The 26,469-nt window shown below is 42.5% G+C and overlaps 1 protein-coding gene across 6 annotated transcripts in view; it reads left to right on the top strand.

Moving 5' to 3' along the window:
• The window catches only part of STK33 (serine/threonine kinase 33), a 134,115-nt gene extending 121,191 nt beyond the window's left edge, over positions 1–12,924 (top strand). For all 6 annotated transcript variants that reach the window (XM_019728473.2, XM_019728455.2, XM_019728439.2 and 3 more), the window contains one exon: positions 12,101–12,924. In XM_019728473.2, the coding sequence (XP_019584032.2) occupies positions 12,101–12,313 (213 nt within the window). In that variant the 3' untranslated portion in view covers positions 12,314–12,924. The remainder of the gene's footprint in view (positions 1–12,100) is intronic.
• Positions 12,925–26,469: the final 13,545 nt, after the last annotated feature.

The raw sequence follows: 26,469 nt of genomic DNA, 5'->3' as shown, positions 1-26,469 counted from the left end.
TGTTAGAATAAACTAATGAACAGACTAAGAAATGTCATTTTCAGAGGTGATAAGATGATGCTTCCAACCTCATTTGCCTTCTGAGTTTGGTGAAGTCTCTAGGGTACTGTGGTACATTGCGTTATTTTCCCCAATGATTTCATCCCTCCCTGAGAGGGAGTTATACATTCATACCCTTTGCCATGTGACTTTGCAGTTCTCCCTATTATAGTAGATGAAGGAAAGTTTCTCACTCTACTAATGTTGGACTGATCTATATGATTCACTTCGGCTAATGGAATATTTAGAGGTATGATGTAAACAGAGACCTTAAGAGCGTGTGCATGATTTAACTTACTCTCTTGTATTTTCTGTCACCTGCCCCAAGCACATGCCCACAGGGAGCCATAGTTCTGGGAATCATGAAGATTTGTGGAGTAGACCTGAGTCCAATACAAAGCCTAAGGTCTAGCCTAGCACAGCTAAGCCCTACAGCTAATTGAGAAAAAAATACTATTTATTGTCATAAGACACTGAGACATTTGTAGTTATTTTCTACCTAGTTGTACAGAAAAGAGTTAACACAGCAGGCCTAAACTGCTATCTTTGAAAAGGTTTGCTTGCAAGGCTGGCCTTAGGCTGGCTTCTGGGAACTTAGATTTTGCTACTATTAGCTGATGAGAATGATTCATTGTGCCTAAACTGTTTGTACAAACAGTATGGTTTATGCTGAACACCTGCTTTCCTTCTGGGAGGCTGGAATTTTGGCAGGTGCTAGGCAGAGGCTGCCTACATGGCCCGCTCCTAGTAAGAACCGTGGCTGCTGAGTCTTTAAGAGCTTCCCTGGTTGGCAACTTTTCACATGTGTTGTCACAACATGTTGCTGGGGTAATTAGATGCATTCTGGGTGACTCCTGGGAGAGGACCCTTGGAAGCTTGAGCCTGGTTTCCACTGGACTTCACCTCAAGTGCGTTTTACCGTTGCTAATTGTGCTTTGCATCCTTTCACTGTAATAAATCATAGCAATGAGTACAACTATATGCTGAGTCCTGTGGGTTCTCCTAGTGAATGATGGAACCTGCAGCAATAGTGACTAATACAGGTACAAACCATTGATGGTGCTAACATGAATCTTGACCTGCTGTTCTTTGAGCTACTGCTGTTTGCAATGCCGGTTGCTAGTTTGGATTCATAGGCTTCCATAAACAACAATGCTATTGTCTCTACTTCTACTCCCACTAGAAGAACCTCCAGTGTAAAGGCTTAGGTTTCACCATAGGCTTAGCCAGGCTTCCCTACTTCAAAGGATATATTAGTGAATCCTTTCAAATCACTTCTCTGCTCTCCCTGGCTTTTGTTTAGTCCCTCTTAGGGACTATGGCTATTAGGATATGCTATGTGTATCTTTTCCCTATGGAGAACCAATCCAGTGGGTCGGGTTATAACTAATACTGCCTCAATTCAGATGTATTAATTTGGGCTCATTCATCTCTTTTCCTGACTTTATGCTATAATTGCCACATGTATTACATCTACATAATTATAAGCCCAACAAAACAGTGTTTTAATTTTTGTTTTTAAGTCATATGTATTTCCAAGAAATTAAGAGGAAAAATTGTCTTATATATTTACTATTTCTGATGCTCTTCTTTCTGAATATCCAAGTTTCCATCTGGTATGATTTTCCTTCAACCTGATGAATTTCCTTTGCATTTCTTGTATTATGTCTGCTAGTGATGAGTTCTCCTAGTTTTCTTTTACCTGAAAATGTCTTAGTTTGTTTTAATTTTTGAAGGGTATTTTCTCTGTTTATAGAATTATGTCTTGACATGTTTTGGGGTCTATACTTTAAAGATGTTATTCTATTGGCTTCTGACTTCTATTTCTTCTGATAAGAAATCATTGGTCATTTGAAATGCTCTTTCCCTATATGCAATGTGTCACTATGCTTTGAATGTTTTTTTTTTTTTAATTTTATTTTATTAAATTTATTGGGGTGACAATTGTTAGTAAAATTACATAGATTTCAGGTGTACAATTCTGTATTACATCATCTATAAATCCCATTGTGTGTTCATCACCCAGAGTCAGTTCTCCTTCCATCACCATATATTCGATCTCCCTTACCCTCATCTCCCACCCCCCACCCCCCACCCCCCTTACAAGATTTTCTCTATCATTGGTTTTCAGCAGTTTGACAATGACATTTTAAAGCATGTTCTTTACATTTATCCTGCTGGGGTTTGCTGAACTTCTGGAATCTGTAAATTTGTGTCTTTTGCCACGTTTGGGAAATTTTATCATCATTTAAAAAAATTATTTTTCTGAGACTCTATTCACATGTCAGACCATTTGATTTTGTTCTATAGGTCCTTAAGGCTATATTTTTTCAATCTGTTCTTTAAATTGGATACAATCTATTGATCTATCTTCAGGTTTACTCTTCTGTTATCTCCATGTTCATATTACACCTATCATGAATATTTAATTTCAGCTGTTATATTTTATTTTAAAATTTTCATATTTTTTATTTCCATTTCTCTACTGATACCTCCTTTATTCATAAAAACATATTTTCCTTAACATCACTGATAATAGTTATGATAACTGCTTTAAAAATCCTTGTTTGCTAATTTCAACATCTGGGACATCTCAGGATCTGTCTCTATTGATTGTTACTTCTGTTGAGTAATTTTGGATTGTACCCTGGACATTAGAAATGTTATGCTGTGCTGACTCTAGATTTGACTATGTTCCTCCAAAAAGTGTTGATGTTTTCATTTTAGCAGGCATTTACTAGGATGGACATAAACTGCAAATTGTCTCTTAGCCAGCAGTTTAAATCTTAGGTCAGTTCATTTATCTTTAGCTGGGTAGAATTTAGGATGCCCCTTCTCTGGCTATCTCCTTTCAGGGATTCTGTCAGTACTTTCTAGTGTCTGTGGTTGTTTTGAATACTGTTCTCTAATTTTTTAGGCCTAAGAGAGAAAATTATAAAAGTATCTAGTTGGGGCTGTGTTGGGGAGAAGGGAAAGACACAATGCCATTAAAGGAGTAACATATGACATATCAACAAAAATAATGGAAGCCAGAAGACAATGCAATGACATTGTTTAAGTGCTAAATAGAAAACAAAACAAAACAAAAAGCTGCCAACTTGGAATTTTTTATCAGTGATGATTTCCTTCAAAAATTAAGATAAAATAAAAATGTTTTTAGGTATGTGTAATATGCGTGAATTTGTTACCAGCATATTGTACCATAAGAGATACTAAAAGAAAAAAATTCAAGGTAAAAGAAAATGATCCCAGATGGAAATACTGAACTGTAGGAAGGTACGATGGGCATTGGCAAGAGTAAATAAGCAAATAAATATAAAATAATGTTGACTTTAGAACAGTAGCAATAATAATGAGATATAAGCTTTCATTTCAACCAGCTAGGGGAAAAAAAGCAAATCAAATACCCTCTCAACAACAATAGAAGGAGGAAATGATTTTAAAAAGAGAATATTGTGAATGACTTAATGTCAATAAATCAGAAAATTCATATGAAATGGTCAAATGCCTTTAAAAAAAACCCCACCAAAACAGATACACAAAAATAGAAAATCTGAATATTTCTAAATATTTCTATATTTACTTTTAAAAATTGAAATTGATCTTAATTAAGACCTTTCCAATAAAGAAAACCAGTTCCAAATAATTTCAATGGTTAATTCTTCCGAATATTTAAAGAAGAAAGAAGACAAAGCTTGTTACACAAACCCTTGAGAATATTTTCCAGGGCAGTTATAAGGCAAGCATAACATTAATATGAAACATGAAAGGGTATTACAAGCAAAGAAATTTACTAGCCAATATCTCTCATAAACATACAGTAGTACCTTGGTTTCCAAACGTAATCCATTCCAGAAGACCATTCGAGTTCTGAAATGTTCGAAAACAACCGACAGCTAGGCCTCAGGATCTTGCACTCAGTGGAAGCCACGTGAGATGTTCCACTTCCGAGGCGTGTTTGAAAACTGAAGCATTTACTTCCGTGTTTACGGTGTTCATAAACTGAAATGTTCGTCAACAGAGATGTTCGAAAACCGAGGTACTACTGTAGACATAAAAAAATCCCAAACTTGATATTAGCAAACTGAATCCAGAAATATATAAAAGAGATAATGCATCGTGGCCAAGCATACAGCATATGCCAGGAACATATGTTTGGATTAACATTCAGGAATCAACCAATGTAATTCACCATATTAATAGGTAAAGGAGAAAAGCCATCAAATTATCTCATTAATTTTGAAAAAAAATTGATAAAATTCAACAATCAAACATGAGAAAATTCCTCAGCACGGAACTTCTTTTACACATTTGGGATTTTTTTTACCCCAAAAAACCCTCTAAAGCTAATGTCATTCTTAATGGTTATACTTGTGTATTGAATATTTCCTACTGAAGATACGAGAAAGACAAAGACGTTCTTTGTACTTCTCTCTAACATTGTGCTAGAGGTCTTAGCCAATGCAACAAGACAAGTAAAAGAAATACAATTATATAGCTGGAAAAGAAGGAATAAAACTGTCTCTATTTTCAGATGATGTGATTATGTACATAGATAATCCCAAGGAATTGACAAAAAGCAAACTAAACAGGTTGCAGGATGCAAGATCTGTATATAAAAATCAATTGTATTGTTACATACTAGCAATGACCACTTGGAAAACAACATTTTAAAATACCATTTAAAATATTACTGCAAAACCTAAAATAATTAGTGATAAATTTAACAAAATATGTGTGAACTATTTATACCAAAACCTACAATATATTGCTGAGTAAAATTGAAGAAAACTGAAGTATTTGGAGAGATACACTATGTTCATTGATTGGAAGATCTGATACTGTTAAGATGTCAGTTCTCCCCAAATTGATTTATAACTTTAGAGCAATCCCAATTGAAATGCAGGGCTTTCTTTTTTGTTAGAAATTAAAAAGATGATTCTAAAATTGATTTGGAAATACATAAGACTAAAATAACCTAAAAAGAACAAAGTTAGAGAACTTATGTGACCTGATTTATTTTTATTTTTTTAATTAATTTCAGGTGTACAAAACAATGTAATAGACATTTATCATTTATATCCCTCACACAGTGATAATCCCCCTCCCCCCATCTACTACCCCTCTGACATTGCACACAGCCATTACATTTCCACTGTCTCTATTCCTAATGCTGTACTCCTCTCCTTATAACTATATATATATATATATATATATATATATATATATATATATATATATATCACACACACATATATATGTATATATGTATATACATATATATGTGTATATGTGTGTGTGTGTGTGTGTAAATAAAATTGTAGTTGACATTCATTATTGTTCAGCTTCAGCTTCAGGTGTACAATGCAGTGATCAGGCATCTACATCATCGCTGAGGTGGTCTCCCTAATGAGACAAGTGTTCATTGGATACCCTACAAAATCTTTACATTATTGATACATTCCCCAAATTGACTTTCGTATCCACATGGCAATCTTGTGGTTACTGATTGTGCTTTCTAATCCCCTCACCTTCCCCCTTATCCCCACCCCTCATCTAGCAACCCTGTTTTTCCTCTGTGTCTCTGAGACTGTTTCTGATTAGTTCATTCATTTATTCTTTTCTTTAGATTCCACATATAAGTGAGATCATATGGTATTTGTCGTTCTCTGTCTGACTTATTTCATTTAGCATAATGTTCTCTAGGTCCATCCATATTGTTGCAAATGGTAAGATTTCATTCTTCTTTATGGCTGCATGATATTCCATTGTATAAATGTACCACAGTTTCTTAATCCAGTCGTCTACCCATGGGCATTTCAGTTGTTTCCATGTCTTGGCTATTGTGTATAGTGCTGCAATAAACATCGAGGTGCATAAGTTTTTTTGAATTAGAGTTTTGGATTTCTCTGGATAGATACCTAGGAGAGGAATTGTTGGGTCATAAGGTAGTTCCATTTTCAGATTTTTGAGCTACCTCCATACTGTTTTCCGTAGTGGCTGCACCAATCTGCCGTCCCACCAAAAGTGCACAAGGGTTCCCTTTTCTCCACATCCGCTCCAGCACTTGTTGTTTGTTGATTTATTGATGATAGCCATTTTGACTGGGGTGAGGTGGTATCTCATTGTGGTTTTTATTTGCATTTCTCTAATGATTAGTGAGGTTGAGCATTTTTTTCATATGTCTGTTTGCCATCTGTATGTCCTCTTTAGAAAAATGTCTCTTCATGTCCTCTGCCCATTTTTTAATTGGGTTGTTTGTTTGGAGTTGAGTGAATTTTTTATAAATTTTGGATATTAACCCTTTATTGGATATATCATTGGCATATCTTCTCCCATTCAGTAGGATCCCTTTTTGTTTTATTGATGGTTTCCTTTGCTGTAAAAAAAAACTTTTTAATTTGATGTAATCCCACATGTTTATTTTTTCTCTTACTTCCCTTGCCCAAGAGGCTATATCGGTAAAAATCTTACTCCAGGTAATGTCTGTAAAGTTTATTTCTATAGTTTCTTCTAGGAGTTTTATGGTTTCAGATCTTACATTTAAGTCTTTAATCCATTTTGAATTTATTCTTGTATATGGTGTGAGGAGGTGGTCCAGCTTCATTTTTTTGCATGTGTCTGTCCAGCTTTCCCAGCACCATTTATTGAATAGGCTGTCTTTACCCCACCATAAATTCTTGCTTCCATTGTCGTATATTAAATGACCATATAGACATGGTATATGACTTGATTTCAACATTTACTATATAGCTACAGTAATTAGTACAGTGTGGTATTGGTGTAAGAATAGACAAATAAATAGATCAATAAAACAAAATCAAAGTCAAGATTTTGATCCATACTTAGTAGTCAATTGATTTTTGACAGAGGTTTGAAATCCATTCAATTGGGGAAAGGATAGTTTTTTTCAATAAATGGTGCTGGAATAATAGGATATTTACATGGAAAAAAATGAACTTTGATCCCCTAGCTTACACTGTACACCAAAATTAGTTTGAATTGGATAATAGACCTAAATCTAAAAGCTAAATTACAAAGTTCCTAGGAGAAAACGTAGGAGAATATCTTCCAACCAGAGAGTAGTAGATTTCAAAGACCACAGAAAGCACTTTAAAAAATGGATAAAATGGACTTCATCAAAAGTAAACACATTTGTTCATCTAAAACATGTTAAGAAAACGAATAGGCAAGTCACAGAAAAGGAGAAAATATTTGCAATAAATAATCTAACAAAGAACTTGTATCCAGAATATTAGATGATTCCTAAAACTCAATAACAATAATAAAGCAAACCAATTTTAAAAATAGGCATAAGACTTGAACAGACACTTCAGACAGGAAGATAGATAAGTAAAGTAGTCAATAAGCATATGAAAAAATGTGTAACATCGTTAGTCATCAGGAAAATGCAAATGATATCAAGAAATGCCATAATGATATATCACTACATATTCCTTATAGAATGGCCAAATTTAAAAAGATTGGCAAGTCCAAATTTTAGCAAATATTAGAGTAACTGGAGTTTTCCTACATTGCTGGTGGGAATGCAAAATGGTACACTACCTTTGGAATATCGTTGGGCGGTTATTTATAAAGTTAAGCATTTACTTACCATTTACCTAGCAATCCCAAATGTAAGTTCAAAAAAGGGTATATAGGATATGTGTATAGCAGCGTTATATATAAACAGCCCCAAACTGGAAACAGCCCAACTATCCATTAATAGAAGAATGAATAAACAAATTGTGGTATATCCATACAATGGAATACTACTTGGCAACAAAAATACTAATACATGGATGAATCTCAAAAACATGTTATAATGAGACTCTATAATTATCTTGATAGAAATTTCAATTAAAAAAACATGTTAAGTAAAAGAAGTCAGACACAAAAGAGTACATACTGTATTTCATTTGTGTGACGTTTTAGAAAACACAAAAGTAACTTATGTTGAAAGAATGTCAGAACACTTGTAGCCCCAGAATGGGAGGGGTTGTCTAGGAGTGGCATGAGGGAACTTTCTGAAAAATGGTGCTAGTCCTTGATTGGGGTGTTGGTTATATAGATCTATGCGTTGTGCATTGTCAAAACTCATCAAACTCTACACTTGAAATTTGTACATTGCACTGTATGTAAGTTATACTTTAATTGAACATAAAAGAGAGATGTTTACGTCTTTAATTTGCAAGTTAGATTTTATTTTTATTATCTCCATATAAAGCCCAGCTCTTTACGTGAGAAGCCTTCTAAAAGAAAACTACACATTTGGAAGTCAATTTTTCTTCTTCCCTTTTCTTTTTTTCCCCTTCTTCCTTCTGAACACCACAGGAATGTGAAAGTGGTGACCCTTGCAAGCAAAACCATAGCTGAAAACTTGTATCAGAATGTTCTGTCACTTGGACCTTGTGCAGTCCTATAATTTGCGTGTGTGACTCTAGAAATGGTTGCTATGGTGATAAACCACTTTACTTAAATAGCATATATTTTACTCCAAATTCAGAGAAATGGTAACAGTTTCTAGTAATCACGCACTGGTATTAGCTTTCAGGGCTATGCCTAGAGCTTACAGGTTTTGCATCCATTATCTCGAGACGAGTTCATCAAGTTAAAGTTATGCCAGTGAATAATGAAATATGTATATTTAACCCAGTTTTCTTGTTACGTATCTCCCCTTGCGCACATGGAGCCCCCTTTTCAAGATTAGTAACACAAACTGGAGAAATTAGGCCAAGGGAGCTGAATTACTAAAAGATGGAACTGAAGGGAACCTAGTACAGTCATCTCTTCCATTTTCTTCCCCCAGAAGGACTGACTATTCTTCAACAGTCCCAAATGGTAAGACTGTCAAATTGAGGAACAATCGAGTGCTGCTTGGGGCAGCCCGGGTGTGACCATCCTGACTGCAGCCCCCCGTTGCTGTCTAATGCCTGCGCTGAAAGCTTCCCCCTTCTTCATTTTGTAGGTTGTGCTTGTGTACATCCTCTAACTCTTCATATTTTTAGATGGAAGGACTCCTTGTAAAGAAACCTCCCCCATTAATCATATTCGTAAACCTTCTTTGGTCTCTTTATAGTATCTGTTCACGCTGGTTGCAGTGTTTCAGGTATGAATTCTTCATGATTTTATATAAGGGTGGGATAATTGTTTTCTTTGACTTCTAAGATGTTTGCTGATGATCGCCAGGTGTTCTTGGTCTCGGTGCAGTAGTGTGCCAATATCTTTGGAGAATAGTCTACAATGAATTTTAGATCCTCTCTCTTGGATTGATTAATGATGAGCAATAGCCTCATAATGCTTATTTAGAGTCTTTCCCCCTAGAACTGAATATTGAAATTCTTCTCTCATCTTCCTCTCCCTTTGTATAGTCTTAGGAGAGCTCCTCACCTTCTATTTGTCTTTCATGACCCAGAAGATCTTAGTAACTCCTACAGCCTTGGCAATTTCGTTTTTCATTTCTCTGTCTATTACTCATAAAACTTTCAGATTACATCAGTGACAGCATCGATCTCTGAGGAATCCCATCAACGATGAGAAAGAAAAAAAGAAAACTAAAATTTAGATAATCTATAATGTAAAATCTGTATCCCTGAAAAATTAAGATCTGTTTATGTTCCTAAAGAAAAGCCTGGAAGTGAGAATTTTCCATGGCTGGTTCTGTTCCAAGGACATGAGAGACTTAGCTCTTAGTGAAGAAGTTACAGCTCTGCCTAAAGGGCCCCATAAAGGCCTGCCTGCATCCATGTTTTGTTAGTGTCAGAAAACAGTTTCTATGAGGGGACATTTCAGAAGGGAGACTCAGGCTTTAAGTAAGCTTTTATGATTCTGATTCCTAAACTTAATGAAACTGCAAATTAGCAAAGAAAAATGGTAAAGTACACACACATATAGTATTTTACAAGGTGCACACATATACACAGAGCCTGTAAGCATTTGCAATAAACAATTGGGTAAAGGTAAATAGATTTGCATTGATGTTACCAGGGGTAAAGGAACAAATGTTGTGATTTGTTTCAGTGCAACCAGTTTTAGGCCAATTTTGGTGCTCAAATAGAATATGGTTGACTATATTAATTATAACATGTATTAAATACCAGATTGAAAACAAAATAACAAAAACAGGTACTTATATGTTACTGGTAACAGCGTAAGTTGAATGACTCAAGTACACTAATTAACAAATAGAAAAGTTTAGAAGAATGGAAACATTAAAGCAGATAGGACTATGAGTGCAGTAAGAAGAAAACGACTAAGTTTTTATTCCTATTCTGTATAGTATTAGCTGTAGTGGACATGTTGAAAAACATTTCCTCAATGATTTGGATGATAACGCAAGAGGTAGAAATGTCAAAAGAGAGACATTTAGGTTACACATAGATTCACCTTTTAATAGGATTTGTATGTCAAGTGAATTAAATGTTTATGAATTGAAATTTCCAAGATTGGCTTCATGTCTTCGGGACCAGGATTGTCGTAAACAAAGCAACTTACCTTCAGCCAGATTCTAGAACATCTGGGTGTTGTACTTTCACCCTGTTGCTGCACAGAAGTTTTCAGTGCGGGGTTACACAGCATACAGCCTGTTTTACTGAATGCTAAAGCCCTTTAAGTGTTTCTGTTTCTTGAAAGATTACACAGAGAAGTAACCCAGAAATTTTCTTGGGGGAAAACAATTCTATGGAGAAAAGGACCTGTTTACATTTCCAAGTTTATACAAATTAATTTTTCATTATACAAAATTACCAGCTCGAGAATTAGCCTACCCTGTTATAAAGTCACACATGAGTGATGCTCTGAAAAGGGACATACTTAAGGGCTGTCTGCAATAAGCAAACATCAGGTAAGTTTTCTCTTTCTTGAAATATAGGTACCACAAAATCGTTCAATGACCTGATGTTTTGCTTATGCCCTGGGAGGTCATTTACTCACCAGACAAATAAATACCTATGTGTTAAGTGCTACTACTGTGTATAAAACTTGGTCACTTGTGTCACAAGGCCTGAATGATCAGAGAGACACCAGGTTTATTTATTTTGTGTTACATGTAATCTTTTCACATTCTTTGAAAATTGTTAACCTGATTGTTAACTCCCATGAACGCTAACTTGCAGTTAACCGGAGTATGAATTAGGCCTATGTACCTGTTCCCAGATCATTCTGTGTAAACGAGAACTTGCTGTATCTGTACCCCTGTCTCGTCCCCCGTGCTGCTTGTGTAGGTCCTGAGACAGTCAGGACCTGAGACAGTCAGTCTCTGCTATATTAGAACTCTGTGCTCAGCTTCATTTCACTAGAAGTGATCACTTTTAAGATGGGTCTAAGGTCAAAATAGACTCTGCTTCCCTCGTGACAGGATTGCAGACCATTTCCTCTATTGTGGGGTGAGGTGACCTGAGAAAATACAATTGTTTGTATTTGCATGACTTGTTTTTGTGCTTTAAAGTCACGAAGTACTTTCATGGCCACTACCTCAGCTCATTCTCATAGTAAACCCATGTAGTACATGTGAAAAGAGCATTTCCCCATTTAACATGGAGGCCTCGAGACTCCACGAGGTCTGTACACCTGCCCACGTGGTGTGACTGGGATTAGAAGCCAGTGCCTGGAATCGATGCAGAGATTCTAAGGAGTGGGCCCTATGAAGCCACTTGGTCCCCAGGTTAGAAAGAATAGTCATGATGTACTTGGCGGGGTATCCATACAGATGTCAAAGCTTGTTTAGAAATCTGCGCCGATGAAATGAGTACGGTTATGTCCAAGGGGACGTCCCTATGCAAATGTTACCAGACATTCACTTTCATTTCGCATGGCAGAGAATCTGAAATTTGCCTAGAGTTTGCTCTACACCAAACACTGAACAATTCCATTTTCTTGAAGATGCTAAAGGAGCTTCCTTTGGCATTTAATAAATAACATTTTCACAATGTGACTTGTTTCTATCTCACATCCTAGAGAGTGCTCAACTTACAAATCCTGGATAATTTCATAGTCTCTTGCTTCTTTGAATTGATGTAGATTGCTTTTTATCTGAAAATTAATCCAGGCCTTTTATTTCTAGCCCACTGCTTATAAAACGAAAGTTCCTGTGACCAGTAAGAAGGAAAATATGGACAACTTGGACATGAGCTGTTCAAATTCCACATCTGGCAGACTCCTCCCAGCTGGAATCCAGGGAGAAATAGAGAAGTCCCTTGTGAGTTCAAGCCAAGGAACAGCCACCAAATACACTGCTAAATCCATTGCCCTATCTAGAACCAAAAAGAAATTCTAAGGTTACTCCAATGCTGAATAGTACACAAACAGAGCTTCTGTGTCTAATGCTAAAATGAGAATAGGAGGGGACCCGAGCTTTTAGCCCTTTAGCTCTACCGAGCCCTGTGGTGTGTTTGCACGAGCTTAGAATTGAAGCTAGTTATCACCACGCAGCGTGGTGTTAAAGGACAGCCACCTACGGGCTTGATGGTGGGCTGCGGCTGACGTCACCTCGAGATGTTTTCGAAGGTTGTTTAGAGGAGCGGGTGCCCTCAGAGCGAGGCTGTGGGCGTACTTGCTCAGTTTTACTTCACATTCTTAGATTTAGGCACAGTTTTTATAGGGGAAAATGAGAGCCAAATGTGCTCATGGAGGTCCCTAATAATTAGGTGCAGTTTGCACTGGAAGATTTTGTTAGGAAATTACTAATAAATTTACCATGGGCACAACAGCACAAGTGCTTCGGCCATTCACGCGTGTTCTTGTGATTGTAGGTTGCTACGGATTGTTTCAGACAACTTACTTTAGATGTAGAAAAATAGGAGATTTTGTGACTGCTTGCCATTAACTTGCTGCTAAATTCCCAATGTATTGATTGAATCAATAAAAGACAGATGTTACCCATGCACATTAATTTTCATGTTAACAAGAAGCAACTATAATAAGGTCCTCTAAGCCCATCTGCAAATTACAAGCTTGGCCGGCTGCTGGAAAGGGAGGTACACATCTTCGGGGAATACAGTTAGGGATATAGGGGAAAACACATCATCATCCTTAGTATCGGAGGTATCTTCTTCCACCTAGGCAAATAATTTCACCATTCCTGGTCAAACTGGGTGAACAGATGCTTCGCTTGGCCTTCCAAACAAATTCTGAAAGAACAGTTTGCATGGGCTTTTACCTTTATAAAGTCACCTAGTTTCCTTCCAACCCTCCTCCCATGCGATTGTCATTTAGGCCTCCATTGTGACCCACACACCTGGCCAGCTGAGCACGTACTGGTTGCACGTAAATCCACTCAGTGGCTAAAGGGAGTAGATGTGCTTCTTGCACTTAATTTGGAAGATGCAGCTGTGTTACCCCGGCTTGTGTTCTGCCGGCATTCTCTTAGTGTCTTCACTGTGCTTCCCGTGGAGGAATCCCAACCGAAGCTAGTTTCAATGTCGACTTAATTTTAAAACTGGAGTTGCCATAGCTTCTTCAAGTTGTCTCTGCCTTACTAATTATCACTTCCAATCCCATTAGGAGCCCGTAAACCACCTCTCCGGGTGTAGTGGGCCAGTCGGGGAGGAGCACATTCTGGGTCCCAGCCTCATTAGCTTGGTGGTGCCCCTTCCCCACTCGTTCTCCTATTGGCAGATGGGAGAGCTGGCTGCTGGTCTCTTTGCAGAAAAGCCAACCATGACAGTGGTTTCAATTCTGTCCATCCCCTGGGCTGGAAAATGGAATATTCCCTGTATTCAAAATGCTCTTACTTGCATAGTATGATACAGTCTTTTGTATCACAGAGAATTCTGTTGTTAAATTGAGTGCTATCCAAATTTCTATCCACATTGCTCTTTGGTCTTAAATTAGTCATTCCACTCAGTAAACTTGAGCAGAGGTCCAGAACTAAGCTCTAAGTGAAAGGTGATGTTATAACCTTGTAGTGTGTCTGCACCCTTTCCCACGCAGCACCAGGCGAGGCTAACCATCCTTCTACCGTAAAGATGTGTATGATTAGCTCTCCTCTGTCTAGGCCTTCATTTTATTTAAGTAGAATCATTTTAATACAAACTTAGTTCAGCCTTTCTAAAGGGAATTTTCATATTACAGTGGTACCTCGGTTTTCGAATGTAATCTGTTCCAGAAGACCGTTCGAATTCTGAAATGTTCAAAAACCGAGACACGGTTTCCCCATAGAAAGTAATGCAAAACGGATTAATCCATTCTAGACCTTTAAAATCAACCCCTAAAACTGCAAATTTAGCATGAATTTTACTATCAGTGATACCATAGATCCATAAAATCTACCGCATTCATAAATCAAAATGTTCGTCAACGGAGACGTTCGAAAACCGAGGTACTACTGTATTTTCATTTATTTGTGTGGAACAAACTTGGGCCAGGCTGAGTCCAAGGTTGTTTTTCCAACTGTCGTACCTCTTTCATATCTGGGGGTATGTGGCCTTGCTTTCTCCCTTTGCTTTCATGTCTGTGAAAAAAGTAGCTCTTCTGTTTCAGAATGGTTTTCAGTGATGGACAGGCCAACTCCAGGGCATTGGTAACTGGTAACAATCACTGACAGCTGCACTATGGCATGGAAGATAGGGCTCTGCTGTGACCCCGAGGGACACACTCTCTCTAGGACAGTGCAGCGCTGGTGTTATTTACAAGAAATGCAAATGCTGATCCACACTCCAACTTAAAAATAACAGACAAGTTAAGGCAGGAGGGATACGATTGATAGAAGCGATAAATGCAGGCTTGAGGATGGGGAGAAGTTCAGCTGAGGACAACAGAAGATGATAACAGAGAAGGGCCTACATCAGAGAAGAAAGGAAAATGGGTTGGGGGTGGGGGCGGGACGAAAAGAAGAAGTGCGTGTAATTAATAAAGATTACTGACTGGATGACAACACGTGGTTCTGCCAGGCCTAGAAGCAGGATTCACAGGAGGGAAGTGTGGCCCCTGCAGTGGTGCATTGCTCCAGGCGAGTCAGGCAGAACTGGCCCACCCCCCTGACCTGTACACAAGCACACCCAGATGAAGACACAGGCTGAAGAAACAAAGGCCCAGGGAAATGGAAGCTGAGAGAGGCTATGATTTTAAGAGCTGGCCACAGAATAATCCTTACATTTTGAGGAGGAGTGTTATGTGGTGTCGGGAAGCAGAAAGGAGAAAAAAAAAAAAATCAAAACATTTTGAGCTTATCACTGAAATGCTTTGTTTAAATAATTCTATTTGACTCCAAAATGTAAGTTCCAGGTTGGACAAATCAAAAGCAGCATGTCTGGAAAATGAAGCTTTTTAAATTCCAGCCTGCTGTTGGAATAGAGAATAAAGGCTTTGTTCAAACATGCATTCCCAGCAGTAAGCAGAGCTTTGAAATTGGCCAAGGAAGTTGTGTCCCGTAAAGGCTGCACTTGGCTGGAGACCAAGAAGCTGTGGCCTCTGGGAAATGACCCTGGGCTGAATCCTTTCCATCTGCCCCTCCAGAACCACTCTGCTCTGCTCCGTCCTTCATGCAGGGCTGCTGGGGATCCACTGCATTTCCCTTCCATAGGCCTCTCACCCCGTGTCCTGCCCCTTCAGGCCAAGCCCAGAGTCTATTGCCCTGAGGTACTGGGTCTTCCTTTGTGTGTTTCCCTAAACTCCCTTGGTACTGTTTGTGAAACTCTCAGCTGCCCCATTGGGGTGGATCGTCTGGCTCCTCCCGGGACCCAGAGTGATCCAGGTCCTTCCTTGGCAGTTTTGCGTTGTGCTTGACCTGGGGCAGTTTTGCCTGTGGTTGCCAGTCTCCTTCCAAATGACAGTAAAGTGAAGAGCAGAAAGCCTAGGTAAATTCTTCCCGAAACAAACCTGATGGTCACTAGGGGTTGAGGAAGTGGATGGCAGGGGTGGTCCTAGGGTTGGAACCAAGACTGAGCAAGAGAAACCTACCGCTGCCCACCTGAGTCCAAGAGTGTCTAGACCCAGGAGGTTTGCATTTAGGTCTTAAATTCCAACCATGGCCTCTGGGAGCCTAACGAAAGCAACACTTGACTTGTAACAGCCAAGAGGACCTATGGCCTGGGATGGAGCTGCCCTTGCTGTCTCCTGGCTGTGGACTTGAGGGCACGACAGAGGCGTCCAGGGGGACCTGTGGCACCAGGAAGCACAAGCAATCTGAAGCCGTGTCCCTGGCTGTGCATTTGTTTCCTCTCCAAAAGTGCTAAAATCAGCTTACAAAGCATTTTAAAGTAAAAATTTCACTATTCGGAGGTCTCACCGTAGTCCAGTTTTACTCTTCAGGACCCCGTATTTTTCTTAGTGAGCTGGCTGTCGAATTGGTTTTGATTTCTGTTCAGTACATTGTTTTCACTTAATTCTCATTGGTGAGCCCATTTTCTTTGCCTTTGTTCTTCAAAGGAAGGCCATATTCAGTGTCTGTCTTGCATCTCTGTGGCTGGCTTCCTCACTTGCTAGTATAATTAACTCAACTCTGTTCCCTCTCTGTCAGTTCTCCACATTTCCCTACAGTATCTGGAGCAGTTCTCAGCAGGAGTGGTGGGGATTCCCACCACTGGGACCTCACTTTAAACAGCAACACACACGTGACAGTGGGACATTGGGAAGATTAATAGGGCCATTGCATTGTCACCACTGGCTATCTTAGAGACTTTACCTCTCGGTAGCCTGGTGCCATCCCAGATATCTTAGGTGGACCCAGTGAACACAGAGTGATGGCCTCAGAGGACACCCTGCCCATGCAGCGGTTCCTGGCCTGGCCCAGAAGACAGGGCCACAAGTGCCATGCAGCCCTCTCCCGCCAGTACAGACTTCTCCTAACTGGATTCTGTGGCATCTTCAGATCGTGCAGATCCTTGGCATTGATACAGAGGTTACGTAAATCTTGCCGCCCTTGGGGGACTGAGACACGGTCTTGGACCCTTCCATCCCAGGTGGCTCTACAGACAACATCCTGACACCAAACTGTTTAGGAAAGACTTCTCGTCAGCACAGAAAGTTGTCTCCATCCTGGGGCAATTGCAAGGTCCAGGGAACGAGCATTTCCAGTCTGATCCCGGGGCAGGGCAGGTGGAAGATGGAGAACAACTGACTCCCCCCACAAACCCTGAGAAAGAAGGCCTGTGTGGAGGTGGCACCCAGCATTTCCTCATCCAGGCAATGGTGTACATTGAGTTTACTAGGTTGGTGCAAAAATAATTGCGGTTTAAAAGGTTAAAAATAATTGCAAAAACTGCAGTTACTTTTGCACCAATCAATATAAATTGAAGTCCCCTTGTAAGCTGGACTTGGAGCTATAGTCGTGGGAAGGATCTGCCTTTTAACTAAAGCCCCTCTTCAGGGTCATTATAAAATAATAGCGACATTTCCAGAGCACTTAGCACATACCAGACACCAGTCTAAGCACTTTACATGTATTCTTTTAATCCTTTCAACCTATGAAGTTGCTACTATTAATTATGTCTACAGAGGAATAAATTACGGCATAGAAAAGTTAAGAAACGTGTGTCCACAGACAATAGGTTAGTGGTTAGCAGAGGGTAAGGGGGGTGATAGAAGAGGGTAAAGGGGATCAAATATATGGTGATGGAAGGAGAACTGACTCTGGGTGGTGAACACACAATGGGATTTATAGATGATGTAATACAGAATTGTACACCTGAAATCTATGTAACTTTACTAACAATTGTCACCCCAATAAACTTTAATTGAAAAAAAAAAAAGAAACATGTGTCTAAGGTCACGCAGCTAAGAAGCAGCAGAGCCGATATCCGAACCCAGCCAGCGGGCTTCAGGTGTGTCACGGTTACACTACATGCCTCTCAGGGCCTTGGTAGTTGAGGCCTGAGACTCCTGTGAACTTTGATCTCAGGGTTCCAAAAGGCCAGGTGGCTCGGGAACACCTCTGTCTCCCCACAAAAGCCGACAGTGGTAGTTTTGGCAAGTTTGGGGCTTGAGATTTCAGAACGGAACAGGATGATTTCGTGTATTGACAAATGTGAGTAAAACCCAACCACACCATACCAGGGAGAACTGCATCCTGAAGGACCTTGCATGATAAAAATAAATTCTAAACGCTCTGACTGGCCATTGTCAGGAGTAGTCTTTAGAAACCTTTGAATATGTTTTTGACTGAAGAGAGGAAACATTGCCTCCCCAGATTTGGACGGACCTGCCTGTGGAGACATGACTGATGGGTTCTTACCACGAGCAGAATGCCGTATTTCCCATCACAGGGCAGTGGGGTTAGGAATCACTATAATGTTTCAATTTCCCATAATTCTTCATCAGGTGGTACGTATAGTGGTGCAGCTGAAAATATGGAGTTCAGAAGTCAGCTGCTAGAGCATTTCTCCGCCTCACCTCTCTCACACACCTCTCGCTTTTCTCACCACTTGCTGCTTTAATGTTAGGTGGAATGATGTTTTTTTCTCGTTGTACTGACAGCGCCCTGGTTCAGGGAGCACAGACTGTTTCTGAAGGCTCAGGCCCATTGTTTGGTACAGGCCGGGGAAACTTCGGCTGTGGAATGAGCCCAGTAGCCAGGGATGGTTCCAGCCCTCCTGACCGGGCTGCCCATCTCTCAAGTCTGTTGTCTGTTACTAGGAGAAGAGAGGGAGTTCCTGTGCAGAATCCTCGTTGCTGTTTTGAACTTGGGAAAAAAAGGCTTCTAGTAGGAAAGCTCCCAAAGCCCACTGAAATGAGTAAATTTTACAAGCATCGTTTACCCTCCAGAAGTAATTACCCTTCCTCCCGTCAGTGGAGAACTTAGTCATTCATCTGCTTAAGCTTCGTACCAACTTTCTTCTCACTGGTGTTTTTATACCGGTCCCTGACCATGAAGCATTGTGGTGTTCCCCACCCCCCATCTTAAATCTCGGCAGGGATGTCTAGTCTGCAGTGTGCGCTTCTTGGCTGGAAGGGAATGACAGGCAGATGAATTCCACTCTGAAAACACGCAAGTGCTAGGAAAGTCTTCATATTACCTGACACCTGCTCCTCACTGGTCCCTTTGGAGCTATTTAACGTCAACTCTTTCTGCCACTTAATGGCTCCTTAGGAATCAAAGGTGACCCCACATCTCTGTGCGCCTTCTCCAGTCTAAACATCCTCACTTCTCTTGGACTCCTCAGATGACATGTTTCTTGGCTCTTCATTCTAGTTCGTCTGGGTCTTTTTCCAAAATGAGCCCAGGCTTCCAAGTATGGCCTGCCATCCCCAGTCCTCCGGACACTCCCCCCCAGCCATCAGTGTCCCTGCTAACCATCCTGTTGGCAAGGATTTGTGGGCAGTCTGGTTTGAGTTGTTAGCACAGCATTTAATGACGATGCATCCCTGAAGCACATTTATTTTCCTATCGATGTCCTTGTGGCAGACGCTCAGTGACCATAAGAGCCCTCTCCCAGCGTGATGCCAGCGGGAGTGACACAGAGCGTGTTGACGTGCCTGGGTTGGGTCTGGTCTGAGGCACAGAGCCCTGAGATTACCCGGGAAGACAGACCCATTTTCCTTAAGTGTCTATCTTGCTAATTATCCACTGAGATGCACAGAGCAGAGACGTGCAGACTGAATCACAGGCCTGCTTGCCAGAGGATGCATTAGCAGCTTAGCTGCTGCTGGAGGGGCAGTGAGGAGCAGGAGAGGACTGGCAACCTTGGCCCAGACCTGTCCCTGTTCCCCCAAACAGGGTGAGCATGAGGTGTCCTCTGTGTAACCACATGTCCCCACGGCTCCCGAGGACAGGGACACATTAACCTCTGTGCCTAAATTAAATGGCTCGGAGCCCTCCCCCCACGTTACGAACAGGAATCTGAGTCTTTTTCAGAGGATTTCTCCCCAAATATCTTAGAATTCCCAGGAGGGCTCACACCCTTTTCCCCGTTCATGTGCTACTCTTTGCCTAAAAGCAGAGGCTCAGATGCGACCCTCGGACCAAAGCGTTAACTTCTGACATTATTGCCTCTCACTTTTATCTCCAGGCTTCTGCTTCCCCAGATTCTATGCAGCTCCTGGGGAGCCAGGGACTGTGGCAGTGGCTGTCCAGCAAGATGCCATGTGTCCACAGTGATGAGAGCCAGGCCCAAACCCAGACGTGGTGTGACAGGGCAGCCTGGGTCTCGTGTCCCTTGTGGGCATCGCCTCATGTAGCCCCTGCTATGGACTCAGCCTTGTAAAGAGGCAGACTTGGGAAGTAAGGGAGTGCTGGGGTGCTTGCGGAGTGGGGGTGGAGCCTGTGGGAGGGAGGTCATGTGTTCTGGAGGAAGTGCACAGAGGGATGGATAGGCAGACCCCTGGCAGATATCTCTCTCTTGCCCCACTCCGGGTCTCAGAGCTCCCCAAGCGATCCTGACAGTCAACATGTCTGCTTCCTATCTGGGCCCCGGAGCAAGCCATTGGCAGCCTGTTTTCAAATGTCAGAGAAGTAATGGAAAGCACATATCTGCCTACAATGAATGGCTCTGGCCACACTCATTCCTAAAGTCTTTGGGGGACAAAACCTTTAAAATACAGAGCCCATAAAATAAATAATCAAAGGCAACTTTGGAGGTGCAAAGGGCAAGATGCAGTCCAACCCATCACTGTACAGAAAGCCTCAGTGAAAGGGGTGTTCTGGCTGCTTGGTGCCTACTGGACTAGATGCCGGGCAGGGTGTCCAGCTGGAAGTGGGATGCTGGGAGCTAAGAGATGCGTGGTCTCTCTAAACTGCATTTAGGGTGCCCGCTGTGGGATGAACCTTCTGATCCTGTGTGGGGACCAGGGTGGGCACAGGCTCTATGAGCTGGTCACCCACAGCTACCCTCAGCTCCTCACCCAGGTGTGGTCCCACCCCCATTCTCTATAGGGCAGCAGCAGGAACGTAACCCTTAGCCACCATGAGGGGGAGGGACCAGGCAGGAGACTCAGCTGACCTGGATTTCCAGATACCCTACATCAATAATGTAGGGTCCCCATCACTGCCTTTGGGCGCTAAGAGATTTAAAATGAGATGTGTTTTAATTGGGCAGTTTTTAGGGGGGATCTGTTTGGGACCAACGTGAAGATTGAGGGCTCCGGAGTGCCCCCCCCCCGACAACAGGACAACAGCATCAATCTAAGGCTGCAGGGGTATTTGTTGATCATTCTTGGTTAATGAAGCCACCATCCTTAACTTCCAGTTATTGCTTTGGCTGTGACATGGCTGAAGGAAAATGGAGGATTTTACAAAGTGCAAAGCGGCACAGGTCACTGGCTTTGGTAAATGGACCACCTTACACAGGATATAGGACACCAACGAAGAAGGAACTGGTACTAGGAAAACAGCTTCAGATTCCACCAAGGAGGAGCCGTTCCCACGCAGGGCAGAGTGCTGGGAACTTCAGGGAGGTCAGGAGCCAAAGGGTGGCCGCAGGGAGAGGTGATCACGCTTATTTAAAAGAAATGCAGAATCAAAACCTGCTGGGCAAGGTGTTGTTGCAGAGATCACAGCTGATGACGAAAGAACCAGGCAAGACAAGGAACGAGAGCTCCAAGAGCCCAACTCTGCCTTCTTCTGGCTCCAGTCAATTCTAAGTACTACCCTGTCACCCAACACACACGTGAACATACTCGTGTGCAACCTCTGACCCTTGCTGCTACACAGGATAGGTTTGAACCTGCCCGCATAACATGCTTAGACACACATACGACTCGTAGTTACTTTCTGTCCCATCCTGCCCAGGACCCACGTTCCCAAGTCTCAGCCAAGGTCCCTGTTCTCAAGTGCCCGGCTCCTGCTAGGAATCGCTCTATGGTGCTGGGTTGGAACCACAGCTCTGACCCCCTCATTCATTCCCCTGGGGCTTCTCTGGAACTTTCGGTGGGTGGCTGGCTTGGGAAGGAAGGAGGGAAGGAAGCAAGAGGATGCACCTGTCCTGTGGGAAGTCTGGAAATCTTAGTGGTCTGCCCAGGGAGTAGACTGCATCTTCCGAGCAGAATTTTCCTCCAAGGCTCACCGATCTGCTTCTACTTTCCAGGGAAAAAGAATTAACAAATAAGTAAGTTGCAGACAACTCGCTGCTGGTAGCTTGTATGAACTGCATATTTACTGTTAAAGAATGTAAGCTTAAACACATTATAAAACTATTCTCTGTGGCTTGAAAATCATCCAATGGTTCCATTATTCTTACTTTATGGTGCATTGCTAGTTATTTAAGTAACACAAATTCTAGGAGTTCATCACCAATAATGAGTTTCTGTCTGTCAGCAATGGGGGGAGGGAGCAGTGAGTAACGTATAGCTGCTATACCTCAGAGGTAGCCATAGGATAGAAATGCTTCACACTGGAACCAACATGAATGCCTAGCTTCAGTGCTAGATGATGGGAAGTTATGCCCTGGCAATCCTGTTGCAAATACCGGGGGTGCCAAAAAAATGTATACAAGTGGACACTTTGGTCAGCGTTGCTCAAGCAGTAGTTCGCTGTAATCAGAAGTGTCTGGACGCTGATGGTAACCACTTTGAGCACCTCTTGTAATTGCAGAAGTTAAACGTGACTTGTATTCATCTTTTGTTATCAGTATATATTGAGTATTACAATTTTAATACAGTTCTACTTTCTTAAAATTTGTGTACATTTTTTTGGCACCCTCTGTATGTATCGCTACACATTGTAGGATTAACTGACAAGCAACTAAATCGATGACGAAGCTCAATTAATAGTAGTCTGTGGTTAAGAGGCAAGAATAGCAGCTAATTAAAACCACAACCACTGAAACCCCGCAAGTGTGCATGAGCATGGGAGTTCTGCCACCTCTGTGCCAGCCAGCCTTCTCAGGAGGGCTCACCATCAGAATCCTCCATAGACGCTGGAAACACATTAATGAATTTAGTTTATGCTACATGATGGGGAAAATGTAATTTGTTAAAATTCCTGCTGGGAAAGAAAACATACTTGTTTGCAAAACATCCTTTGATGGGCCCTTGGGCTAGAAGATGAGATGGCAACAGGCCTAAATCTTGAGGAAAGTATCAGGGAGAGGTTGGAGGCAGGGAGGAGTGTCCATCACTCTTGGAGAAGAAGCAAGGGACAAACAGTAAGATGGTCTAAACCCTCCATTTGCCACGTGACCTCTGTATCATTATTCCTGTTATAGACTGAATTATGCCCCTCCCCCCCAATTCATATGTTGAGGCCCTAATCCTTAATGTGACTGTATTTGGAGACAGGGCATTCAGGGAGGTCATTAGGTTAAGTGAGGTCATTGGGAGGGGGGGGGGGGGCTGAGCTGATGGGATCAGTGCCTTTATAGGAGACACCAGAGAGCTTGCTGTCTCTCTCTCTGTGCCATGTGAGGACACTACAAGAAGGTTGCCATCTACAAGTCAGAAAGAGGCTTCTCACCAGAAAAAGACCCTGCTGGACCTTGACCTTGGACTTCCCAGCCTCCAGAACTGTGAGAAAATAAATTTGTGTTGTTTGAGCCACATGGTCTGTGGTATTGCATTAAAGCAGCAGGGCCTGACTCATTCAATCCCCTGACTCCACCAATCTCCCTTCCTCCCAACTCACAAAGCACCTGATTGCCCATTGGATGGGCTCAGGTGGACCTAAGCACAGTTTGAGAGGTGGTGGGAGCCCAGGGGCAGAGAGGACACCAGCACTCAGGCTGAGGAACTGGGAACCGTCCTGTGAGGGCTCTGGACTCGCACAGGCCATGGAACTGGATTTTGAGACAGCAGTCTCCTTCCCTACCCCCACCGCACCCTATGTCGTCAAATAATCTTGCTCTCCACACAAATTAAGAAGCCCTTCAGTCAGGTAGGACTTGCTCTGCTATCCTGCCCTGCGGGAGGCTCCTCCGGGTGCCCCCTTAGATCAGAAGATGCCACCGACCCCCCTGCTGCCCCTGGGCTCGCTGAATCAGCATATCTGAAGCTCTTCCAGTCAGCGCCCTCCATCAAATTAGCACACTTTGGTTGGATTTTCTGATTATTACACACACACACACACACACACACACACACACACACACACACATTATAAAAACACAAACATCACAGAGAAATACAAAAAAGAAAGTTAAAAAAAAATCAACTGAGATTTCACCACCGAGAGAACTATTAACGTTTTGGTGACTTCCAAACACCTGTCTCTCGAGCCTTCTTTCTCTCTCTCTCTCAATGCATAAAATTTTATGCAAATGTCATATTGTAAGTGCACTTTAGTAACCTACAGTTTTGCCCAAACCGTGTATAAAGAACATTTTTCCATGTTAATAAATACAGATTTATGTCACTGTTATTTGGAGGCTGCTGAGTAGTACTGTTTGCCCCTTAACAGGCCATCCCATATGACTGGACACACCGTTTCTGACTTTCTGCTGCGACAGTTAGCTCTGTGACAGACCTTCTGCACATTGCTCTTTGTGTGATTAGCTCCTTTCCACAAATCCCTGTGCGTGGAAGGGAAGGTGAAAGGGCATGTATACTTCATGTCTTGATCTGACTGCATGACCTCTTGGGGTGGCAGGGGCATCCCTGGGGCCACGGTAAGTCTGACCCTAAGATGAACGTGAAGCTACTGTCAAGCAGGGAATCAAGACCAGCTCGATCGGGCCCCTTGAGGGCAGGGTCCCAGCTCTCATGTAGGGGGAAACAGGGCTTTGGAACTGGAGGGGTTAATTAAAGAGGGCTTGAGGAATCTATAAACACCCGGAAATGACTGACAGGTGCTAATTTCTTCCTTAGTATTCACAATAGCTTTCTGTTAATTAAGAAAAGAGGGAGCCCAGGGGAGAGGCAGCAGGCAGCGCATTCTGGCACAGGCAGGCTGGGCAGGCTGCCCATGCAGGGCCTGTAAGGAGGCAAGGAGGCAGGCAGGGCACAGCTTGACCTTGAGGGTGCAGACGGAAGAGCCTGGCCCTCCGGGAGCCTCCTGGGCGAGGGGCAGCATTGTGCACGGGCAAGCTACAGCATTTTAGGTTCCTTGTTTTTGAACCTAGGTGGTTGCTGGCCCTTGAGGGGACTAGAGACGTTGAGGGGACTGTGGACATATGAGGTGGGCGCTTGGGGTCTCCCATTCCCAGAGAGTCCTTTCCACAGGCTTGTTCACAGACAGCGTGGGCAGCATTCTTCCCCCAAGGCTGATGGAGAAAATGAGACTAAGCTGAGGTCTGCAAAATGGGCCGCTTCTTTGGGTGTGGTGGGTGGGGAGGAGCCTGGCCTCTGGTTATGGGCTGCAGGGCTGTGGATACAAGGTGAAGACCACCTCCTTGTGTTCCCCTGCATTGCAGGCGCACTAGCCTCCTACCCCTGGATCCCACTCCGATGAAGCCCGGGCAGACCTAGAGCTCTGGCCTGAGTCAGTCTGCACAGCCGGGGACACCTGGAGACAGCGTAGGTACGGCGTGTGCATGTGTGTGTGTGCCTGCCAGGCAGGCCTGTGCGATGAGGGTGTGTATCCATCTATCTAATGTGCGTGTGCACTGTGTATATCACTGTGCATGTGAAAGTGTGAGTGCGTGTCTGTCAGAATCCTGATCGTACCACTTTCAAGCTATGTGTCTTTGGGCAAACTGCTAAACATCTCTTTGGCTCATTTTCCTCAGCTGTAAAATGGGAATGATAATGCTCGCTTCACTGGGTTGCTGTGAAGATCGTACGAATGTATGTAACATGCTGAGAACATTTAGCCTGGAACCCTCTTCCCCCCCTGTAGTGTTTGCTTGGTGAACTCCTATTCATCCTTCAAAACCCAGATGAAGGTCAGGCAGCTTCATGTCCATGTCACAGTGCAAGAAGAACTACCCTTAGAAGCCTGGGCTCAAGGGCAGAACGTCAGTCCCCGAAGAAGCAGAGAGGAGCTCCTGCTCCCCACCCCACACCTATACAGCAGAGGGAGGGGTCTGCTGGCCAGGGCTGCAGCACACAAATGTACAAATAAGCACATCTGGGTGTGTTGTGCACACACATGTACAAGGATGCAAGTGGAACATACAGCCACATGCCCATGCACAATCCGTGTGGATGTAAGAGGGGCAAATACTTTGTGTCTTCGGTGTTCACAGATATGGGACTCACACACATAACATTTGCACCCAGATGTAAGCCCTACATTGTGTACAAACATAGAGGCATAATTTATATGCACTCACTTTGTACACGCAGAATACATACAGTCCTTGGCATATATATATAAGATTTACACTTTGTGCACAAAACACCTTGTATACCCAGTGCACACTCACAGAGTACATTCGTGCACACACATGTAACCAGTGAAGCATGAACATGCTCTCTATACACAAGGCAACACAGGGATGATGAGTACACGTGCTGGTACACACAGGCCTGTACCGTCATCCTGGGGAAAAACCGCCCTGAGCCAATGCCCCTCCTTTTAACCTTCAGCACTGAAGGCTGCATGGGACCCACAGATGGGGAATTAATTGGTGTCATTAACATGTGGCGGTGATAATGACTTCCCATCGATCCCAGTGGCAGACACAT

Source organism: Rhinolophus sinicus, linkage group LG06 (assembly GCF_036562045.2).
Source record: "Rhinolophus sinicus isolate RSC01 linkage group LG06, ASM3656204v1, whole genome shotgun sequence".
In the NCBI taxonomy this organism is placed as follows: domain Eukaryota; kingdom Metazoa; phylum Chordata; class Mammalia; order Chiroptera; family Rhinolophidae; genus Rhinolophus; species Rhinolophus sinicus.
The sequence above is the reverse complement of the archived record's forward strand: the minus strand, read 5'-3'. Positions and strand labels throughout refer to the sequence as shown.